Source organism: Passer montanus, unplaced genomic scaffold (genome assembly GCF_014805655.1).
Source record: "Passer montanus isolate IOZ18808 unplaced genomic scaffold, ASM1480565v1 scaffold20, whole genome shotgun sequence".
NCBI lineage: Eukaryota > Metazoa > Chordata > Aves > Passeriformes > Passeridae > Passer > Passer montanus.
This window is the reverse complement of record NW_024366592.1, coordinates 503748-522054: the sequence shown is the minus strand read 5'-3', so window position 1 is coordinate 522054 and position 18307 is coordinate 503748. Positions and strand designations below refer to the sequence as shown.

Below are 18307 nucleotides of genomic sequence, written 5' to 3'. Positions count from 1 at the left end.
TTCTTTCATTCTTCTTTTTTCTCAAAAAAAAAAAAAAAAAAAAAAAAAAAAAAAAAAAAAAAAAAAAAAAAACCAACCTAAAAAACCTCTCACAACTGTGTATACTAGTAATAAACTGAAAATGGTATTTTGCTTCACAAATACATTCTGGATTACTCAAAGTCCTTATCTGACAGATGCACCAGGCTTATATTGTTATTTATAAAGCAAGATTTTTTTTCAAGACAGGATTGCATTTTTGCCCTGTTTTTGTATTGCCTAGCAGTAAAATAGGCAGGAGTAGAAACTTTGAATGGCACTACATTATAAATAATAATGGGATGCACCTTCTTATCCCCACTGTGCCTCTAATACTATCCATGTAAATGAGAAGTATTTTTTTAAAAAATACATATATACCAGCTTAAAAAAATGCATTTAGTTGGCATGTTTTCTTTAATCTCATTTAATGAGTCGAGGCTTCTATTCATAGCTAATTGTAAAATGGGCAGTTAATGGGATGTTTGGGAAGAACAAAACTGAACTTTGGGTGTTTATAAGACACAACTGTCAGGTGTGAATCACATATTCATATTTTGTGATCAATTCCATAGAAATGGCTCTTTCTGCCAAAAATGCAGGCTTTTAGCACACACGTGAAAAAATCTGTTAGTGTAGCATTTTGACATTAGACATTTAAGTTGTATAATAAAAATGAAAGAGTAATTCATTCCTAAACTAGCTGCAGTACTCACAGAGAGTAAATTCAGAGTTATTTGTCCCAATATATTTGGAAATCTCTCTGCACAATTAGGGATGCACTAAATGTTATAAATGGATTTATTTAATTTATATGTAAAATGTAGTCATTGTTTACATCCTAATTGTTTTAATCTTGACATACCGGTGCTATCACATTGATGAGAGAATGGTCATTACTATTAGCAAACCTGTCAATCAAGTGTCAAAAGCTGCCCTTTTCCCTCTCTGTAAAGCACAGGGCAAGGGTGACAGATGAGTCCAACAGATCATCCTGATGAAGAATGTTCTGTAGCAAATTCAGAATGACAGTTGCACAAAATAGTCTATCACAATACCATATGAATCATCTCTCATGTCAATCATAACTGGAACTTTTCAATAAGTATGTTGGAGTGGGAGTTTCAATTCACTCAAAGGAGCACGAACAACACAGAGATTATTTTGTGCAGCAAGATTACTTCCAATTATGAGAAAAACAAATTTATCACAGGTGAAGAAACAAACAAGAATTTGGCTCAGCATCTGAAATTTAAACCAGACATCAAATTAGACCTATAGAAACATCAGTTGATATGTACAAAGGTATTTTCCAATGGAGTAAAGATTTTTCATCATTTAACTCTGTTATAGCTTTTAACTTTCCCATCAAAACAGGTAACACAAAATAAAAGGAACCTTTTAAACTGGTAATTTCTACAATTAGTAAACATTAGTTCCTCTGAAAAAGTAGAATGCGTTCAAAAAAGTACAGTCAAATTTGAAAAGCAACCTCAAAGAGTAAAGGCATAAGGAGTCACGTGTTTTGCAGCTATTACTGGACAGTAAATGCCTCTTAATGAAACACCAACTGTTCTTCTGTTTCTCATTGAAAAAGTGACATTTTCCATTTTCTTCTTCTACCACAGGTCAGCATAGAAAACCCCAAGATTTTATCCCAGAAGAAATATTTTCTCCTTGTAGTTTTTCTATTTCTCTCTTAACCAGTTATCAATTCCACCCATTTTCAAAGACTGGGAACCAAGGAAACAAAAGAATTAAATACATTCCACTGAACAAAATAACATCTTGCAACAAAACATAGCTATATCCTTTTCATAACTCAGTGGTCTATTTTGCCACAAGCTGAAATCAGTGAAGCTCAGCAGAAGTGTTACACCCCAGCTTGGGGCACCTTTAAATAGGTGAAGAACATGTTAGAGATTTATGAACCCCTCTTCATCTCATGATTCAGAAAGGGTGACCAGGCACCTCTGAAAATCTATCCCAGTGCTTCTGCAAGGAAGTCAGAAGGACAACAAAGTCTTCTCTGAGGCCTTGCATTATCACTAAATGACTCAAGGGAGAGAAGACAGTGTAACGAGCAGACAAGAAGAATAGCAGATAAGAACCTTAAGAAAAGCAAATTGAAATGGTTTGTAATGAACTGAAGGACAGAATTATAGAAGGACTACCAAAAAAAAAGATTTTGAAATGACAGAAAAAATAGGGAGAGCAGAGAAAGGAGGGCACCATGAAAATTAATTAAAACACAGAAAGAAAAAAATAATTAATAGATGAAAAGGCATGCTTTAAAATAAATAAAGATATGAGGTTTTGCAAAACACAGTCATTGAGAGAAGCATAATAAATCAGAGCTAGATATCAAATAATCTAACTATGCATACCTTCATCAATGGGTTCATACTTCATAATAATTTCTAAGGCAGTTGTTTCATTAGCTTCAGTTTGAAATTGTTCTTTTGCAAGAAATTTCAGGAGCTGGCCATCAGGTAGAATGTTGCCATCAACTGAGTAAGCCTTGAATAGTTCTTCAAATTCAGGTCTGTGAACAAGAGCTCGATAAACTGCTTTGAAGTCATCCATGTTAATCTTATCTCCTGTCTGCTTGTCAGTGGTTTTCTGAGGAAAAAAGCAATAAAATAATTTTTAAAAAAATCAATAAAGCAACATGCATATCTGCAAAATTATGCACCAAACATTTTTTTATAACTGACCGTAGGAGTGGGAATCATAGAAGAATCCTCAGGCAACAGTGACTACAATCAGATTACACTCTTCAACTTTTAGATTACACTTTGTGTGCTACAAATATTTTATATAAAGTAAAATGGACCATATGACATAATTAGCATCTAAATAAGTACAATAAATTTAGATTTAAAGCATTTCTGATATTAAACACATTAACACATTGTAGAAAAATCTCTAAAATTGTGTGCATTAAAATAAATGTGCAGCATAAAACTTATCAAGTGGAAAAATATATTTAGTATAATACCTCTCCAACAGCTATTTTTACCATATTTTAGATACTGTCAGTGAAATTTGCATACAAAAACAGCAACCAGTAATCTTAAAAATGAAATAAAGATGACCAAATTATCAAGACACACAAGCCTTTTAACACTTCAAATAAGAAACAATATTAAAATTTGAAGTCGATATTTTATAATAACCTATGACATCATGTTCTATTCTTAACAAGCCAGAATGTTTAACTTAGATTAATTATTCACACTTTCAGAATTCTTGAATTGTAAGGTTGTTTTCATAGAGCTTACAAAATGTTAGCATAGTAATTAATTTCAGTGTTTCAGCATAAAAGCCAAAAGAAAAGTTGAAAGGGCAAAAGAATTTGAGTAGAATAATATCTTTTTACCATTTCTACTTTTTGTGTTTTTCTCAGGTTTAACAATTAAATTTGTCCTTTAAAATTCTCTACTCAAAATAAGTAACTGCTACAAAATACAAATGTTTCTAACATTTTAGCCTGAATTATTCTTAAAAGTTGCCAAATTAAGAGAAATCTGCAGACAAAATTACTCAGAAAAATCACAAACAAATGGCAATCCACTGCCTCAGTGATCATAACTGTAAGCTGATGAAAATTCCTAATTGTTTGTTCCTTAAACAGAAACTACCAAAGAGGCCAAGTTCCAGCATCCAAAACATGGCACTTACAGTGGCTGGGTTGGCTTCCACAAAAGTGTCTATAAACAGGAAATTGCTTACTTGAGCTCTGGCTGCTCTTTGATCAAGATTTTGGATTACTGCTAAATTAGATTGGTTTTGAAGCCATACCATAAAACCTAAAATTTAATGATCCACTGCCAGTTCCTTCCTATGCAGTACAGTTCTTACTGTACCTGAATAAGTACAACAATAGGAGTAAAAATATATTAGATAACTGAAACAAGTACAAAATTAAATTTCATGAGGAGTTCTAGTGAAAAAGTCTTACAAATCAGTACTTCAGTATTTGCTTTGAGTTTGTGAAAGAGAATAATGATTTTTAACAAAAATCACTAGCAAGTAAAAATGCTAATTATAGACATTTCATTACTGCTGAGAAATTCCCCACCTAAGGCTGATATCCTCAATCCAATTTTTAATGTTCTTAACAATACAGCAAATTTGCTCATAACCATTAAGCAAAGAGAATACCAACTTATTTTGGAAATAAACAGTCTATCAGAACTTGGAAGATGTTCACTTAGTTACTGGCACAAAGAGAAGCTGGGCAAAAAATTAAAGTTTCTATTTTAGTTGCCTTTTAATTAAATAGAGGCAATAATACTACACAAGAGAGCTCTCCAAATTAAAGTGATAAAAATCATGTCACTATAAAAAAGATATTCTTACAACTTTTGGTGGTAGATTTTTGTCATTCCTATTTTTATTAATGCACATCAAATCTTTGCTGTTCAGAAAAAGAAGAGCCAAGAGTCTTGAGAGAAATTGTATGAAAATTTATTATTCCTTAAAACCTTAGTGTTCATAATTCTGATATTGCTCGAAAGAGTATTACAGTAAAATAAACTCAAAGAGAACAGACAAGGTAAAAGCAGATTATTCCTTTAAATTAGTTTTCTATAAAATGTATTGTGCTATGTATAACCATTAGATTAACTGCTGATGTGTAGTTACTCACAATGATGTCAGTAAGATTCCCTTCCAGAATGCTTTGAATTTTTACATGTTATTACACTGATTAAATATTTGAGCCCCCCAAACTACTGAACACCTGTAAATCTTTCTGAAATAGCAAAGAACACCTGTCAGTACTGCTATAAATAACTAGATCAGGCTATTGGGTATAATAGGTTATTAAATAGAACCAGATCAGACTTGTTCTTTGCAGATCACTTCCCTCAAATGATTCTTCATTTCTCTACCCACAGCTGACCATCACTCTCAAATTCCTGCCAGAAACCAAAGTCAGGGGAAGATAGAGGAAACAATGAGAAGTATTTTTAAATCCTCAAGAAGTTCTCTAGGTTGGCAAATATCTCCTTGCAAGTTCCAAAACCACAGGAAGCCTCTCTAGCCAGGGTTGAGCTCATGCTGCTGGTCCTACCTTGGCTTGACAAAAATGAGGGAGGAAGACAGGATGAGGAAAACTTAGTACCTATCTTCTCATGACCTAAAAGTTTCTGACTTGCCATAGTTAATTCTCCTCTGCCAAACCAGGACCCAGTATGTGCAAAGGCACACAGTTTTGCAGTATTTGCTCACTGGGACAAGATCTGCTTGGTAGTAGTTTCCTTGCCCACACTAAAGTAAATTATTAAGTCCAGTTTCTAGCTATAGCATGTAACCTTCATGGAAATCTCTCAGACACATCTCAAGGCCAAATCCTTTCCATGGGGGTTAGAGTGCAATTCCCATCCATTCAGGCACACCTCTTAAACACTGCAGAAGAGGTATAGAGGAGAATGGAATGAATGTGTGCTGGATCTAAAGCCTGAGCAGCTCAGACAAGTCCATGTTGTCCTCCTGGCAAGAGGATTTTGAGGAAATTGCCCTCATGGCTCTGCCCAGCGTCAGACGGGCACATGTCTGCTCATTAGCTTGATCACAGAAGAAGCTGAATAGGATGAAACCAGAATGCTTCAAGTTTTCTCAAGTGTGGTCGTGTCACAGAAAAACCCCTGTGAATCAAGAATGATGTGGTTTCCATCTGACACTAATTTGTTGTGGTGAAAAGAGTTATGTGGATGTCAGTCTCTTCTCCCAGCACCACGCAGTAGGACAAGCAGAAATGGACTCAAGCTGTGCCAGGGATGGTTTAGACTGGCTATTAGGAAAAATTTCTTCACTGAAAGTGTTGTCAAGCATTGGATCAGGCTGTCCGGGGAAGTGTCTGAGTCACCATTCCTTGAAAGTATTTAAAAGACATGTAGATGTGGTGCTTAGGGACAAGGTTTAGAGATGGACTTTTCAATGTATTAATGGCTGGATTCAGTTATCTTAGAGGTATTTTCCAATCTAAATGATTGTGATTCAAATGCAAGCCCTGGATTATCTATTTTACACAGAAACAAAAGACCTGGAGGAGGAAAATTCTTTGCTGATTTTGCATGCCACTCTAGCACAAAATACATTTCCCAAAAAATTAACTTGAAAAAAATCAGCAAATGTATGATGTGTGTAACTGAACTTCTAAACTGTTAATTGCTTAATGTAAATACACCTTACCTTGAAAATATGTTTTAAATGATCTTCATCAAAATTTATTTGCATTTTTTCAAGCAGTCTCATGCAACCTTCTAAATCAATATTCCCACTCTGGAAATCATTCCGAATGACACTCCAAAACCATGTATGAGACACGAGGTTAAGGAAGATTCTGGCCCATGAAATTGCCCATTCATGAGGGGGATGAGGGGGAGAAGTTTAATTTTGCTAAACCTAAGACTGTGCTTTCTTTTTCTCATACTCTAGAACATCACTGTGAGAATGTAGCAGGCCCCGGGGTGTTCAAGAAGAGATTTCTGTCCTCAGAGACTCGGAGGGCAGTGAGCAGAATGGCCAAAGGGAGGGTGTGAAGGAGGCCAGGGGGTGCTCAGGGTGCAGAAAGGGGTGCAGTGAGAGGAGGGAAATGTGGGGAGGCCGAGGGGACTCAGCAGCAGCAGGGAACGCTGGGAAATGCCAAGAAACACCAAGGAATGAGTGCCCCAGGCACTGTGCCCACCAAAACCTTATCAACAGCCCTGGCAGATGGGACTGGCTGCCCCAGGCCATCCCTGCCACCCTCCTGTGTGCCCAGGCCACCTCCAGGCCTGAGGGGAGACATGTCGGAAGGTCTCAATGACAGCTGGCCCAGGGCAGGGAGGAGAGAGGAGGAGGAGAAGGCGGCAGAGAAAAAGGATATCTATTCTCATCCATGGTGGCTGTGCTCCAGCCCCCTCAGTGCAGTGGCATCGCCAGCCCCGCTTGGGCTCACAGTGGGCTCCTCATGCCCGCTGTGTGCTGTTCGAGTGCCATGGAACGTTCGCCCCCCCATCCTCCAGGGCCGCTCTGGTGATGTCACAAACTGCACAGGCCCCTTCCTGCCACCGCTCCACCACCCTGCCACCATCGTGTTGCCTTGTCCTTCCAGCACAAAGCGTCTCCCAGGCCCTGTCCTCATCCATCATCTCCCACCCTCAGGATATCCCACGCCCCAGCCATGGCGGGAGCTGCGTGAGGCCGAGTAGGCCGTCTGCAACCAACGGTGCCAGTGTCCTCCTGGGGACTTTGGCCAGCTTGTCCGAGGTGTCTCTGCTCTGGTGAGGTGACAAATTGGTGAGGCAGGAGTTCACCACATCTTGCCCCAAAAAACCAGGAGCACTGTGCTACGAACACAGTGCAGCAGCCTGGGGCGAAACCCCTTCTTTGGGCCTTGGGGAACCAGCCGGCTCCACAGCACAGGGTGATGGTGGATGTGGGGAATGCCGAGAGGCCGCCCCAAAGGGCTGGAAAGCCACTCCAAAGGGCTGTGAGGCCATCCAAAATGGCTGGGAAACCATCCCAAAGGGCTGAAAGGCCATCCCAAAATGGCTGGAAGGCCACCCCAAAGGGCTAGAAGGCCATCAGAGTTGCCACTTCCCGGCAGGGAACTGCTGTGTCCTCAAAACCAGCCTGGGCAAGAGCAGCTGTGTGTGTCCATGTTGTCCTCCTGGCAAGAGGATTTTGAGGAAGTTGCTCTCATGGCTCTCATGTGCCTCATGCTTTGAGGCACAACAGTACACCAGTATCAGCCTTCGAATCACTGGGACAGCCTTTGGAAATCAGGCTGGACTTTAGTCCTTACTCCATTTCCCATTTCCCATTTCCCATCTCCCATATCCCTTTCCCCGCTCATTTTACAGGGATTCTTCCCCAGGCAAACTGCTTCAAAGTTGCCAGCTCCCATGTAGCTGTCAGCAAGCCTGAATGAGACTGTAAATGTGACAGACCAAAGGCAGTTTGCCACAGGTTTTATGAAACTTGTGAAAGCTGAGGACACCAAGTTTTGTACTGACATTCTGGAAAACATTCAGGTTTTGTCAGAGGATATATGGGGGAAAAATCTGTTGAGGAATTCCCTGTTACTCACACTTATATGAACTGGAATAAACTATGGAATGATCAGCATCTGAACATCAAGGTCTCCAATGCTGAAGTGCCTCAATGCTTGCTGAAATACTATCTTTGATATGATGGCCTAAATAAAAAAAAAAAAAAAAAAAAAACAGGGGGAAAAGACAAAATGGAGTTGTTTAATTGATTTATTTCTGGATCACTCAGGAGAGTACAGAGACTTCCATCAGTCAATCACCACTTTAAAAATAATTCAGGTCTGCAGCGACTAGAAATAATCTGGGGGTTTTTTTGGTTTTGGTTTGTTTTGTTTTGTTTTTTTTTCCACTTTCTTCATGTACTTTTCAAGTACTTTACTGGTAATGTTCAAAATGTCAAAGGCAGCACAGTGCTACAGGTGAGATAGTAAGCAAATTCTTATCTTCTTTTGTAATTTTAACCAAAATTATATTCACATATGTAACAAATGAAACATTGATTTTAAGGAAGTTGTTAAGGTAGATAGGCAAAGATATTGGGACATAATATCTAGATTTCTTTCATTGCTACAGAACCCCTGTAAATTCAGCCTTCAGGCTTTGCTTGTGCATTTATCTCTGAATGCCTAACACAGGCTCATGAACAAAAGGAAGAGCAGGACACTGGAGGAATAAATTTCTTATAGCTAGTGCAGAACATATTTCAGGACTGACCAGGCATGTAGGCTGGGTATTGCAGCATTAAAGAATAAAGTAATGCTACTCCCTCTCTCCCAGTATTTATTACAAAGGCCAAAGGAATGTGATTTTGGTTTACTTTCAAACTGTGATAGTGATTATTTCCTAACATTTATCACAAATTATTACAAATGCCTATCATCCTTGCTGTTTTCTGTAAACATAACTTTTAATTAGAGTTTCAACAGAAACAAAGTTTCATTTCAAGCACTACAGTAAACACTACACTTAGGAAACAAGTGTGAACATTTAAGCATTATTCTGACAAATACTAGATGTTTTTAATCTAAGCATAACATTTTGCTGCTGTTCCTCATGACTGGTGGGAATTGCAGTGCCACACGGGTTGAACACTCCCTTTGTAAATAGTCATCTGTATGAATAAATACACATCTGTGGCTTTAGAGATTCACTGCTGACTGGCCATGATTGCTTTCATTGTCTTACTTTTAAAATGTCATCAAGAACTACTCATTGCTACGGTTTCAAGGAGAACATGCTGAAAAAATGGGCATTTTCAGGTTACTCTTCTGAAGGAAAATTAAGATTTTGCATACTTACTGTCCTCTGATTTGCGAGGTTCCTTTCTCTGTGTACTTGGATATGATAATTAATTTCCCAGACAAACCAAAGCAGTTGAACAGAGAGAAAGATGGAGCATTTTCTGTGCTCCCTGGGTTCTTCAGAGAGAGCTGCATTACCTATGGGTCATTCTCTTTTCACCCCACAGCTGCTGCTGAGATCCATCCAACACCAATCCACCAATCCTTTAGTGCCTGTGCTGCTGCTGGACACCATTCAACGAGCAAGCAGCTGTCTTTACATGGAATTTGGTTGAATATGTGATTATTTCTTTATTGAAAATAAAAGTAATTATATTAAAAATGTTATGCAGGCCCGGGCTGCTATAATGAAGATGGCCTGTTGGGAGTGTGGCTTATATCTGCAGTACCAAAAAAGAGAAGAAATTTTGGGCATAGATTTATGTGCTAATAGACACAGATATAACACTAGAAAATCTGGATTAGAAAAAATCACATTTTTCACGAATATTAAACATGAACAAAAAAGAGGGAATAATAAAGAACAATGAAAAAGACGAAATAGTTAAACAACTTTCAGTTTCAATATTTATTCCACTAGATCAATCCCTTATGAGATGCAAATATATGGAATTTTGCAATACACTTTTTGGTTCTGTAGAATTAAATTCTCTCTAAAATGCTATTTCTATATGGCAAAACTCTAGCAAGGAGTACAATAATAAAAAGCATTTAATATTGCAGTATCAGTCCATCAGTCTACCTTTATGAACTTTTCCTTTTCTTTCAATTTCCTTCCTCTGTAAAAGAGGGAATCTGTGAAACCAGAATCTGCAACAAAAGCTGCTCAGAAGGATGGAATTTCAGCAGAATAAATGTTCTGATCTGACTGAAAATGCTCACTCATTTTTTGCATGTCTATGAAATTAATCTGGAAAAGGTAATTACAAAACAGGCTTTGTCAAATTTCCTTCTACATTCTCCAGGATGGGATTGGATTTTTTTTTTATTTTCTTTTGGAAAGTGGAAACCTGGGGAAGAATAAACATTCTGAGAAGAAACTGAAGGTGTATAACCCCATGGAAAACTTCAGAGAACTTTTATTTATACACTTTTGTGGCTCTGAATATCTTTGAGACAGTTGCAACTGCTTCCTTTTCTGTCTATAAATGATTTTTTGTTGTTGCATAGGGAATACATGCCAGCTTTCATTATCTTTATTCCTAAAATAGCCTCCTTTTCTCTCTAATGCTTTGAAAACCATTCACATTCTTATAGCTCCTTGTGAATACCTCTTTTTTTTTTCCCAGTTCCCTGTATTTTAACAAAAGAAATGAAGGATTGGCACATATAATATATATATATATATATATCTACAACAAAGCCAAAAATTCAAGTTGTCCAGCTGTATCAGGCAGCAGTTTTCCACAACAGTCAGGAGTACAGCACACCTGGAAAAATCTGCTGCTAAAGACTTCCTTTGTGCCTGCAAAAAATACATTATCATTAAGTATCTTTTGGTTCTTCTTATCTTGGGGTGCTCCTGAGCAGACACAGTTCTTTGTCACAAGGAGAAGATACCTACTCCAGAAGTTCAGAACAGCTTTAAATGGAAAAGTAATTTTCTTTCAAAATAAACCAGGAATTTTGTTAAAACTCTGCTCCTCCATTTTCAGGCTTGCAGACTCATTGGAATCAGCAAATAGGTACAAATGTACCTGAGCCAAATTGGCTCAATTTTTTTTTTATTTCTGATAATAATTTTGAAATTGTCATTAATTGTTGCTGTAAAGAAAATTATCATTTTTACTATGCCAGTAACGTTAGAGTTTAGCTTGGACTTCATTGCCAGCTTACAGCTGCATTAAAATGAGAAGACATTTAGTATTTGGACTGAATATTCAATGTTCTCATTATAAAGTTTGCTTCATGCTTTTCTAGTACTACAGCAGGTGGAAAACCTATCAAAATGAAAACAGTGAAACAAGCATAATTATTTCATTTTCAAATATATGTGTGGAATTAAAAGCTAATTTATTTTTTGTTTCAGAATAGATAGATAAATCTGTAACAGGCAATAGGGACTCCAGTTATCTGTTGGCAGAAAGAAATATTCCAGCTCCTAGTGAATTGGAAGAAATTCATGTTTTCCTCTTTGCATTTTCCAAAAATTCTTTCTTTGCTTCATTTGTGGAGTGGAAAAGACAATTTTTGTACAACAAATCATCTTGCATCTATGTCTTCCAGCTTGTAGTCTGTCCTAAAATCTCTGCTGTATATTTTACTCCCCATTCCTTTCCAAATTGTGGGAATGAAAAGAAAATATTATTTTAAAACAGAGGAAATAAAAATGAAGGAAAAAACCCAGAGGAAATAAAAATGGAAAAATATAATTTTAAAACAAAGGAAATAAAAATGAAGGAAATCTAAAGAACTTTCTGTCAAGTGCCTCTCTCTCACTGAGCTCAAACAAGCAACACATTAATGCTGCAGCTACAGTAAGACTAAACTCAAGGATTATTTTCCCTTCTACAGTAAGAATAGTTTAAAATGTTGCAATAAATCTGAAAAAGCAGATTTAGTACATGCCAAGTGCAAGATATTTTCTAAGTCTGTATGTTAGTATGCCATTCCTGCCCAAATAGTGGATTTTATAGTCCTTTTTAATGAAAGGTTCAGAGTTATATAAAAAATGTGGAATGGTTTCAAAGAGTCACTGTTTCAAAAAATAACTATTTTGAGCTATTCAAAGTATAGTGTCCTGGGATTCTCCAAAGTTACAAGACATGTTTGTTATAGAAAGGCTTTAGAATTGTCACCTTACAAAACTGAAAAAATAAGAGATAATAATAATAATAATAAAAATGACAAATTACCCATGCCATAATAGATCATTAATGTAGTCATTTATCCTTGAATGGAAAAAGGAACTACTACACATCCTTAAATGAATACCTGAGATTAATAAATCAATATCTTGAGCTTTTTTTAGGATCCTGGGATCCTAATAAAGTCTGCTGATAGTGACAGAGATTGCAGATGAGACCTGTCTAGGGGCAGTCCCTCTGTATGTCCCCAGAACTGCAGATGAGACACAATCTCAGGGGAATGGAAGGCCAGTGTCTTGGTTAGATTGAGAAAAATGTTGGCTTTTAAAAACTGAGTTAGGGATTGAAATAATTATATTATTATATTATTATTATTGGGACACGTGTGCAAAAGCAGCCGTGATCCCACATGAAATTCTCAGATAGTTGATGCAAGTTTCTTTCACAAAATGAAAAAGCATCAAGAAACAAGAAATTTTTCTATCCTGGTTGGAAGTTGGAATTTAGAATTACAAACCTACATCCTCAAGCACACTGCTGTGTTCTCATGTACGACAACTTTCTTTTCTGCAAAGATTCAAGATCTACCTACACAGATCTCAGATCAGTGCAGCAGCCCCTGGCAAGCCTACAGCTATTTAGGTGTGCTCATCTTCTCTGGCAGAAAGGAAAGGATCAAAAGTCTTTGCTTACTCACTTATTCATTGTATTTCCTAAAACAGAGTTTGTTTATCCTTAAACACAAGAAGTTTAGAAGCCTGAGGAAGACAAAGCATGGAGTACAGGGCTGCTCATGTAATTTTATTGTTATCTGACTTCTGAGACACAGCCTGCCCACCAAGGAGTCAGATTTCAACCTAGATGCATAGATCAGGCCATAGTAAATCCTACACATTCAATTGAGACGAAAAGATGAGTTTGTGCTCACAGTCATTCATGTCCATGGCTGGAGACTGTCACTGTGGCCCCTTCTGGCATTAATCCTCCAGTCATTCTGCATGGGCACATGGTGAAATACCCATTTCATGTGGCTTGTTCTGTGCCCACCTACTCACATTTCTTTCCCTTGGAAGGGAATGTTTAATTTGGGGTTCAGCTGGGACAGGAGGCTGGGGCAGCATACTGGGAAATGTATCCCACTAAGGGGATTCTATGGCTGAAAGGGTCCAAGTTCCTCTAGAGGTTAAGGAAAATAAATATCCTATAAACCACTTCTCTTTGAGTGGGGAATCGACAGCTAAACCTCCTAGAGATTGGTTTCAGTGAAAAACAAACAAAAAAGCATAGGTTTCAATAAATGTCTTTGATTTCAGATAGAAACACTTTGTTTCTGAAACAAGATAAACAAAGAGAAGATGAACAAATTATTGGGGGCAGGGGGGATACTTGTAGAGTTCTGGGGTTTTTGACCCTACATTGAAGATACTGTTAATAAGATTTCATCTGAGAACATCACCACTCAGAAATCAGGCTCACACAGGTGGAAAAACTCCTTAAACTTTGTGTTGGATGGAAAAATGGAAAAAAATGCCTTGAGCAGCTGTGTTGTCCTTTCTGTACCATTGACTCCATTGATCTTGAAGCATCATAGATAACTTCCCTTTAGAACCAGGCATGTTCCAAGTCATCAAGTTTCCTTATGATGTCTTTCTTGCTTTATAGCATTCAACAGATGAGGAAAAAGTGGGGTTTTGTTTCCAATGCTTACAAGTTCATTAGTAAATATCTTTTACAAATCCCTGTGATTATTTTTGAGAAGAAAAGAATTTCCAGTTCACTGAAGATATTAATTTTATTTAAGAACTATATTTCACACAAGACTTCCCATTTTCAACTTACTTTAATTACATAGTCATTAGAGACAGATATGAGAAGCACAGCTTATTTGAAGTATTTATTATTCATTCTTGTATTGTTAATGAAGCAATGCCTGAAGCACATCTGCAGTAAGAAGTCACCTTCTTGTTCATCAGTTTTTCAAGTCCATAAAATAAATGTGATTGCTTCAGGTACTGTATTACACAGATTCAGTACCATTGCTTTCCACATTAACATCTACATGCAAATTTATTCTGTTGTTCTTTCTTCAATAATTAACATTATCTGCTAATATATTCTTACTCAGACCAGTTCCTTTAGTAATTATCATCCAGTGCTGTACATATTCACTGAGCAGCTATAGTTTATTCTTTCTCTTTCCATCAAAAGGTCATTTTAAAGACACATTGACAACACTCTTTCTATGATCTGTAAACCCTGCAAGAACCAAGCTGTTGTTTCAGCCCCTGGGCTGTAGTTCCATATGCCTAAATCCATTACAAAATATGGATTTATCTGAAGCCAATGAAAAGCATAATTAACATTTTGGTATTTGGTGTGCAATAATTTATTTTCTGTTATCAAAGTTACATAGGCTGCCAAATGTGTGATACTGATTATGGGACAAACTGTGCTTAAAATTTAGGTTCTTTCAAAACAACATGTTATGTCCTATGAAGTATTCATGGGGAGAAAGATTAAAATGCATAGGCTCTATTCTGCCTTCAGCTCTTTTCTGGCTCCTCTGTTTAAGTCGCAGTTCAACAAAGTACTTAATTGTCTTATTAATTATAATCATGTGACTATTTATACTGGGAGGAGTAGTATGATATAGCTACCATGATGCTACAGTTGGTTGAATTTGATCTTGCAAAATGAAGGACCTAATAAAGCAGGTACAGACAACAACAAAAATGTTCCTTTCTTTTGACTGTGAACCTGCTTGAAGATATTTTCTACAGATCAGTTTCCAGTCCTTTGCTCAAATCTATTTCATAACTTAATTTACATGATTCTACTGCAATTTTTTTGTCTTAAATATAATATGTGTTGATTCATTTTCTTTAAATTAGCACTACTAGATCCAGAAATGTTCTTAAAAGGCAAGAAGCTTCAGTAAATTAAATGTTAAGCATTTATTCCTGCTCTAGTCAAAAACACAAGAGTCAAGTGAAGCACCTTGTCCATTTAAGCTCTGAGCAAGAGTGTTCAGTGTCTTCTGAATTTGAGGAGGTTCAGCTGTGTGGTTCATCTCATTTTTCCACTGGAGTTCCCTTACAGCTGTAAGAAAATGCTCATGTGTTCTACAGAAGGAGCAATTTGTGGGCATAAAAGGAGCAAGATTAGTATCATTCCTGACATAGCTTGAGGGTAGCTGGAGAACTGTGTTCTAGTCACTTCTTTTGCACCAGGACGATATAAAAACAATTTTTTTAAATCTTCCCATATTGACTTTGTGGATCCAGTAGAGTGAAATTTTGTTTAATTTCTGTGAGGTGATTGACCATTATGTAGTGGGAAAGGAAATACATAAAGCTCACAGTGCTACATTAGAAATTAGGTGCAGAATGAAGGTGGAAAAAACCCTTGGATTTTTGCTTGCCATAGATCTTCAGTTTAGAATTTGAGGTTGTCCAGTACTTTTTTTTAAAAGCAAGATTTATTATAAGAATTTCCTATATAAAGAGAATTTCTGTCAATCTATGATTACATAGGACGAGACTAGAAGAGGTAAAAGCATTTTCAAACTTACCCCTGCACAGAATAGGTAATTCCAATGTCTAATTCCTACTGATTTTGGCACAATATTTTTATAAGCAAAAAGTTGAAGTAGAAATGAAAAGAACTCAAAATATTTATCATTAAATTCTGCAGTCAAAAGTGACTTTGATGCTTCTGTTCCTGTTTCATTAAGCTCCTCATGGGCAGCATAATCCTGATAATTTCAATTCCCTAGAAGAATATTCTCTATTTCATTTGCTTCTAAAAGACCAAATTATTAACCATGTCATATTGTAAAATTGCCATCTAAAGACTTCATGATGTGCTAAGTAAAAGGAAATTGCCAGGGGCTGTAAGCTCTGGGTCAAAGGACAGTTGTTTGTAGCTCATTAGTATGATGTGGTGAAATCTGAAATTATATTAAATGTTTGTTTAAGATGTAATTAGTGAAGAATTTATGCATTTTCAAGATATTCCATGCAGATCTGTAGTCTCATATCAACAGTGGCAGAAGTGCTTTCTTGGGTGCATTATTTGCCTTATCCAGAAGGAGAAAACAATTCAAAAGCCAAAATATATTGCTCAGCATGTTTGCTTCTTTTTTTCCTTTTGCTATTTCTCTCTTTACTCAGCTGTGCAACCCTGACTGCCAAGATATGATTTTACAGGAGAGCTCAATTCAGTTTGTCCTGTTTCCATTCTGCCTTTTGATGCCTGAAGAAAATTCAAATATAGCCTGAATTACCCTCCCAACTTTGGGCCATGTAGGTCAGGAGTTGGCTTCCATGCTGCTGTGACACTGAGCAGCTCAGAGGTTCTTTCTTAGGTGTCCAGGCTAAAGGCTGGATGATCTCTTTGCCCAGTCTAGTAGGAAGGAGAATAAAGTCTCCACACTAGTTTTGATGTCAGGGAATGAGGCATGAAACAGGTGATTGCACTTTTCCCTTGGGAAGTTGGACTTAACACCCATCTCTTCCCAAACACACATCACCTGAGCTGCAAGCTCAATTTAGTGGTTCACCCACCAGCAGAGCTCTGAGCAACCCCTCCTTCCTCCCTTTAAAGCAAACTCTGGGTGCTCCCCTTCACACCTAACAGCAGAACCCCTCTTTGATGTGTCAGGTGGAAAGGATTAAGATCCATTTTCCACCAACACACCAAAAGGAAAAAGAGCTTGGCAAACAGCCTGGTGAATGTGAGTACCCACATCAGAAAATAAAAGAAATGGAAGGAGGCAGAAAAAATCTAAGTGTGGTGGGAGTGGGGGGAAATAGCATTTGTTCTAAGAGTAGTGCCTGTTTCTGAAAAACAGACAGCGAATACAATAAATGCAGGGCAGATATATTTCTGTCAGGCTGTTGAAATAAGGATTTTTGGATAGCCAAGTATGAACCTCCATTTGTTTAGTATGAAATCCTCTTCTAAAATCTTTGCCCAATTGATCTTGGTACTGGGATATCCAAGCCCTGATCAGCCTAGTTCTTGAACCAGATTCATTCCTGCTCTGCCTGGAGAGCTAAAACCCAGGCTAATGAGATTCCATGCACTATGGAGCTACTGCAGCTCAGCTGATTTTGGAATTCATGCTGGATCTCTGAGAGAATCCCCAGCTGTGCTGCACAGTATAACTGACATTGCTACCTCCAGGGTCACTGCAAACGTGTTGTGGCCATGAAATGCCAAATATGGGACAGGAAAGACCTGCCAAATATATTTTAGGGGAAGGAAAAAGCTTATAGATACATTTAAAATATAAATTTAATGTATGTATGTGTATATATAGGTATTATAAAACCCATGTGTGCACATATATACACTTTGAGATGAAATAGAGCCAATAAAATTAGGAGACCTAAAAATCATAAAAGGGCTAAGCTCTAATTCACATACAGGATACAAATTGCAGTCACTTATTGAATGTTTAATGTTGTATCATTGAAGATTCTGTCTATGGAGATTCAAGGTAATCCTCACAAGAAACAAAGTTGTAGTGAAAGTCATATTTGAGGAATTATTGAAAAATAAATATGTCTAAGTAAGATGAACCTCAGTGCTATGCTACATATTTCAGGATAATAAAAGTTTTCCTTTGAAAGAAAATAATATAATAAATGGTACACAGCTAAACTTTTTCCCTGGTTGCCAAATAGATTTACAAATATGCAGTTTAAAATAGTGACTTAGCTACTGTATCTAATATAATTATAGAACACTGAAGCTTTATGTGCAGCATTCCTTGGTATCTGCAGACTTTGTAAAAAAGAGCAAATACTGTGTTTTTCAATATAACAGCCTTAGAAAATGCTATCTGATCACTTAAAAATTGGTTACAAAACAACTTTGATTGCAGATTACTGTAAATATCTCTACAAGTGGAGTTACTACATGTAAAATTACTATTGCTCATGATAAAAATCTGTCCCACTCTCATACTTAATCTGTTTATACAAAGATAGTATTTATACACATCAGGATAGCTTTAAAAATAATATTTGGTCTAAATTTTGTTCTTTATATTAAAAGAATATTGAAATGCCTCAATTGTGTCAAATCAAGTGAAATATCACTGAGAGTGAACACCTGTTGTTAAAAGCTT

General features: G+C 36.9%; 2 protein-coding genes across 2 annotated transcripts in view; one reads left to right on the top strand and one right to left on the bottom strand.

Moving 5' to 3' along the window:
* PLCZ1 (phospholipase C zeta 1) overlaps positions 1-6765 on the bottom strand; it is a 45465-nt gene extending 38700 nt beyond the window's left edge. Inside the window, exons 1-3 of the mRNA XM_039708266.1 lie at positions 6722-6765; positions 6220-6370; positions 2406-2640 (exon numbers count right to left, since the gene is read on the bottom strand). Coding sequence (XP_039564200.1) covers positions 2406-2640; positions 6220-6370; positions 6722-6765 — 430 coding nt within the window. The remainder of the gene's footprint in view (positions 1-2405; positions 2641-6219; positions 6371-6721) is intronic.
* Positions 6766-6815: 50 nt separating this feature from the next.
* CAPZA3 (capping actin protein of muscle Z-line subunit alpha 3) lies at positions 6816-8200 on the top strand. Its single transcript, XM_039708265.1, is given in 6 exon segments — positions 6816-7206; positions 7571-7672; positions 7741-7827; positions 7863-7932; positions 7934-8082; positions 8085-8200. Coding segments are annotated over 6 exon segments (915 nt in total).
* Positions 8201-18307: the final 10107 nt, after the last annotated feature.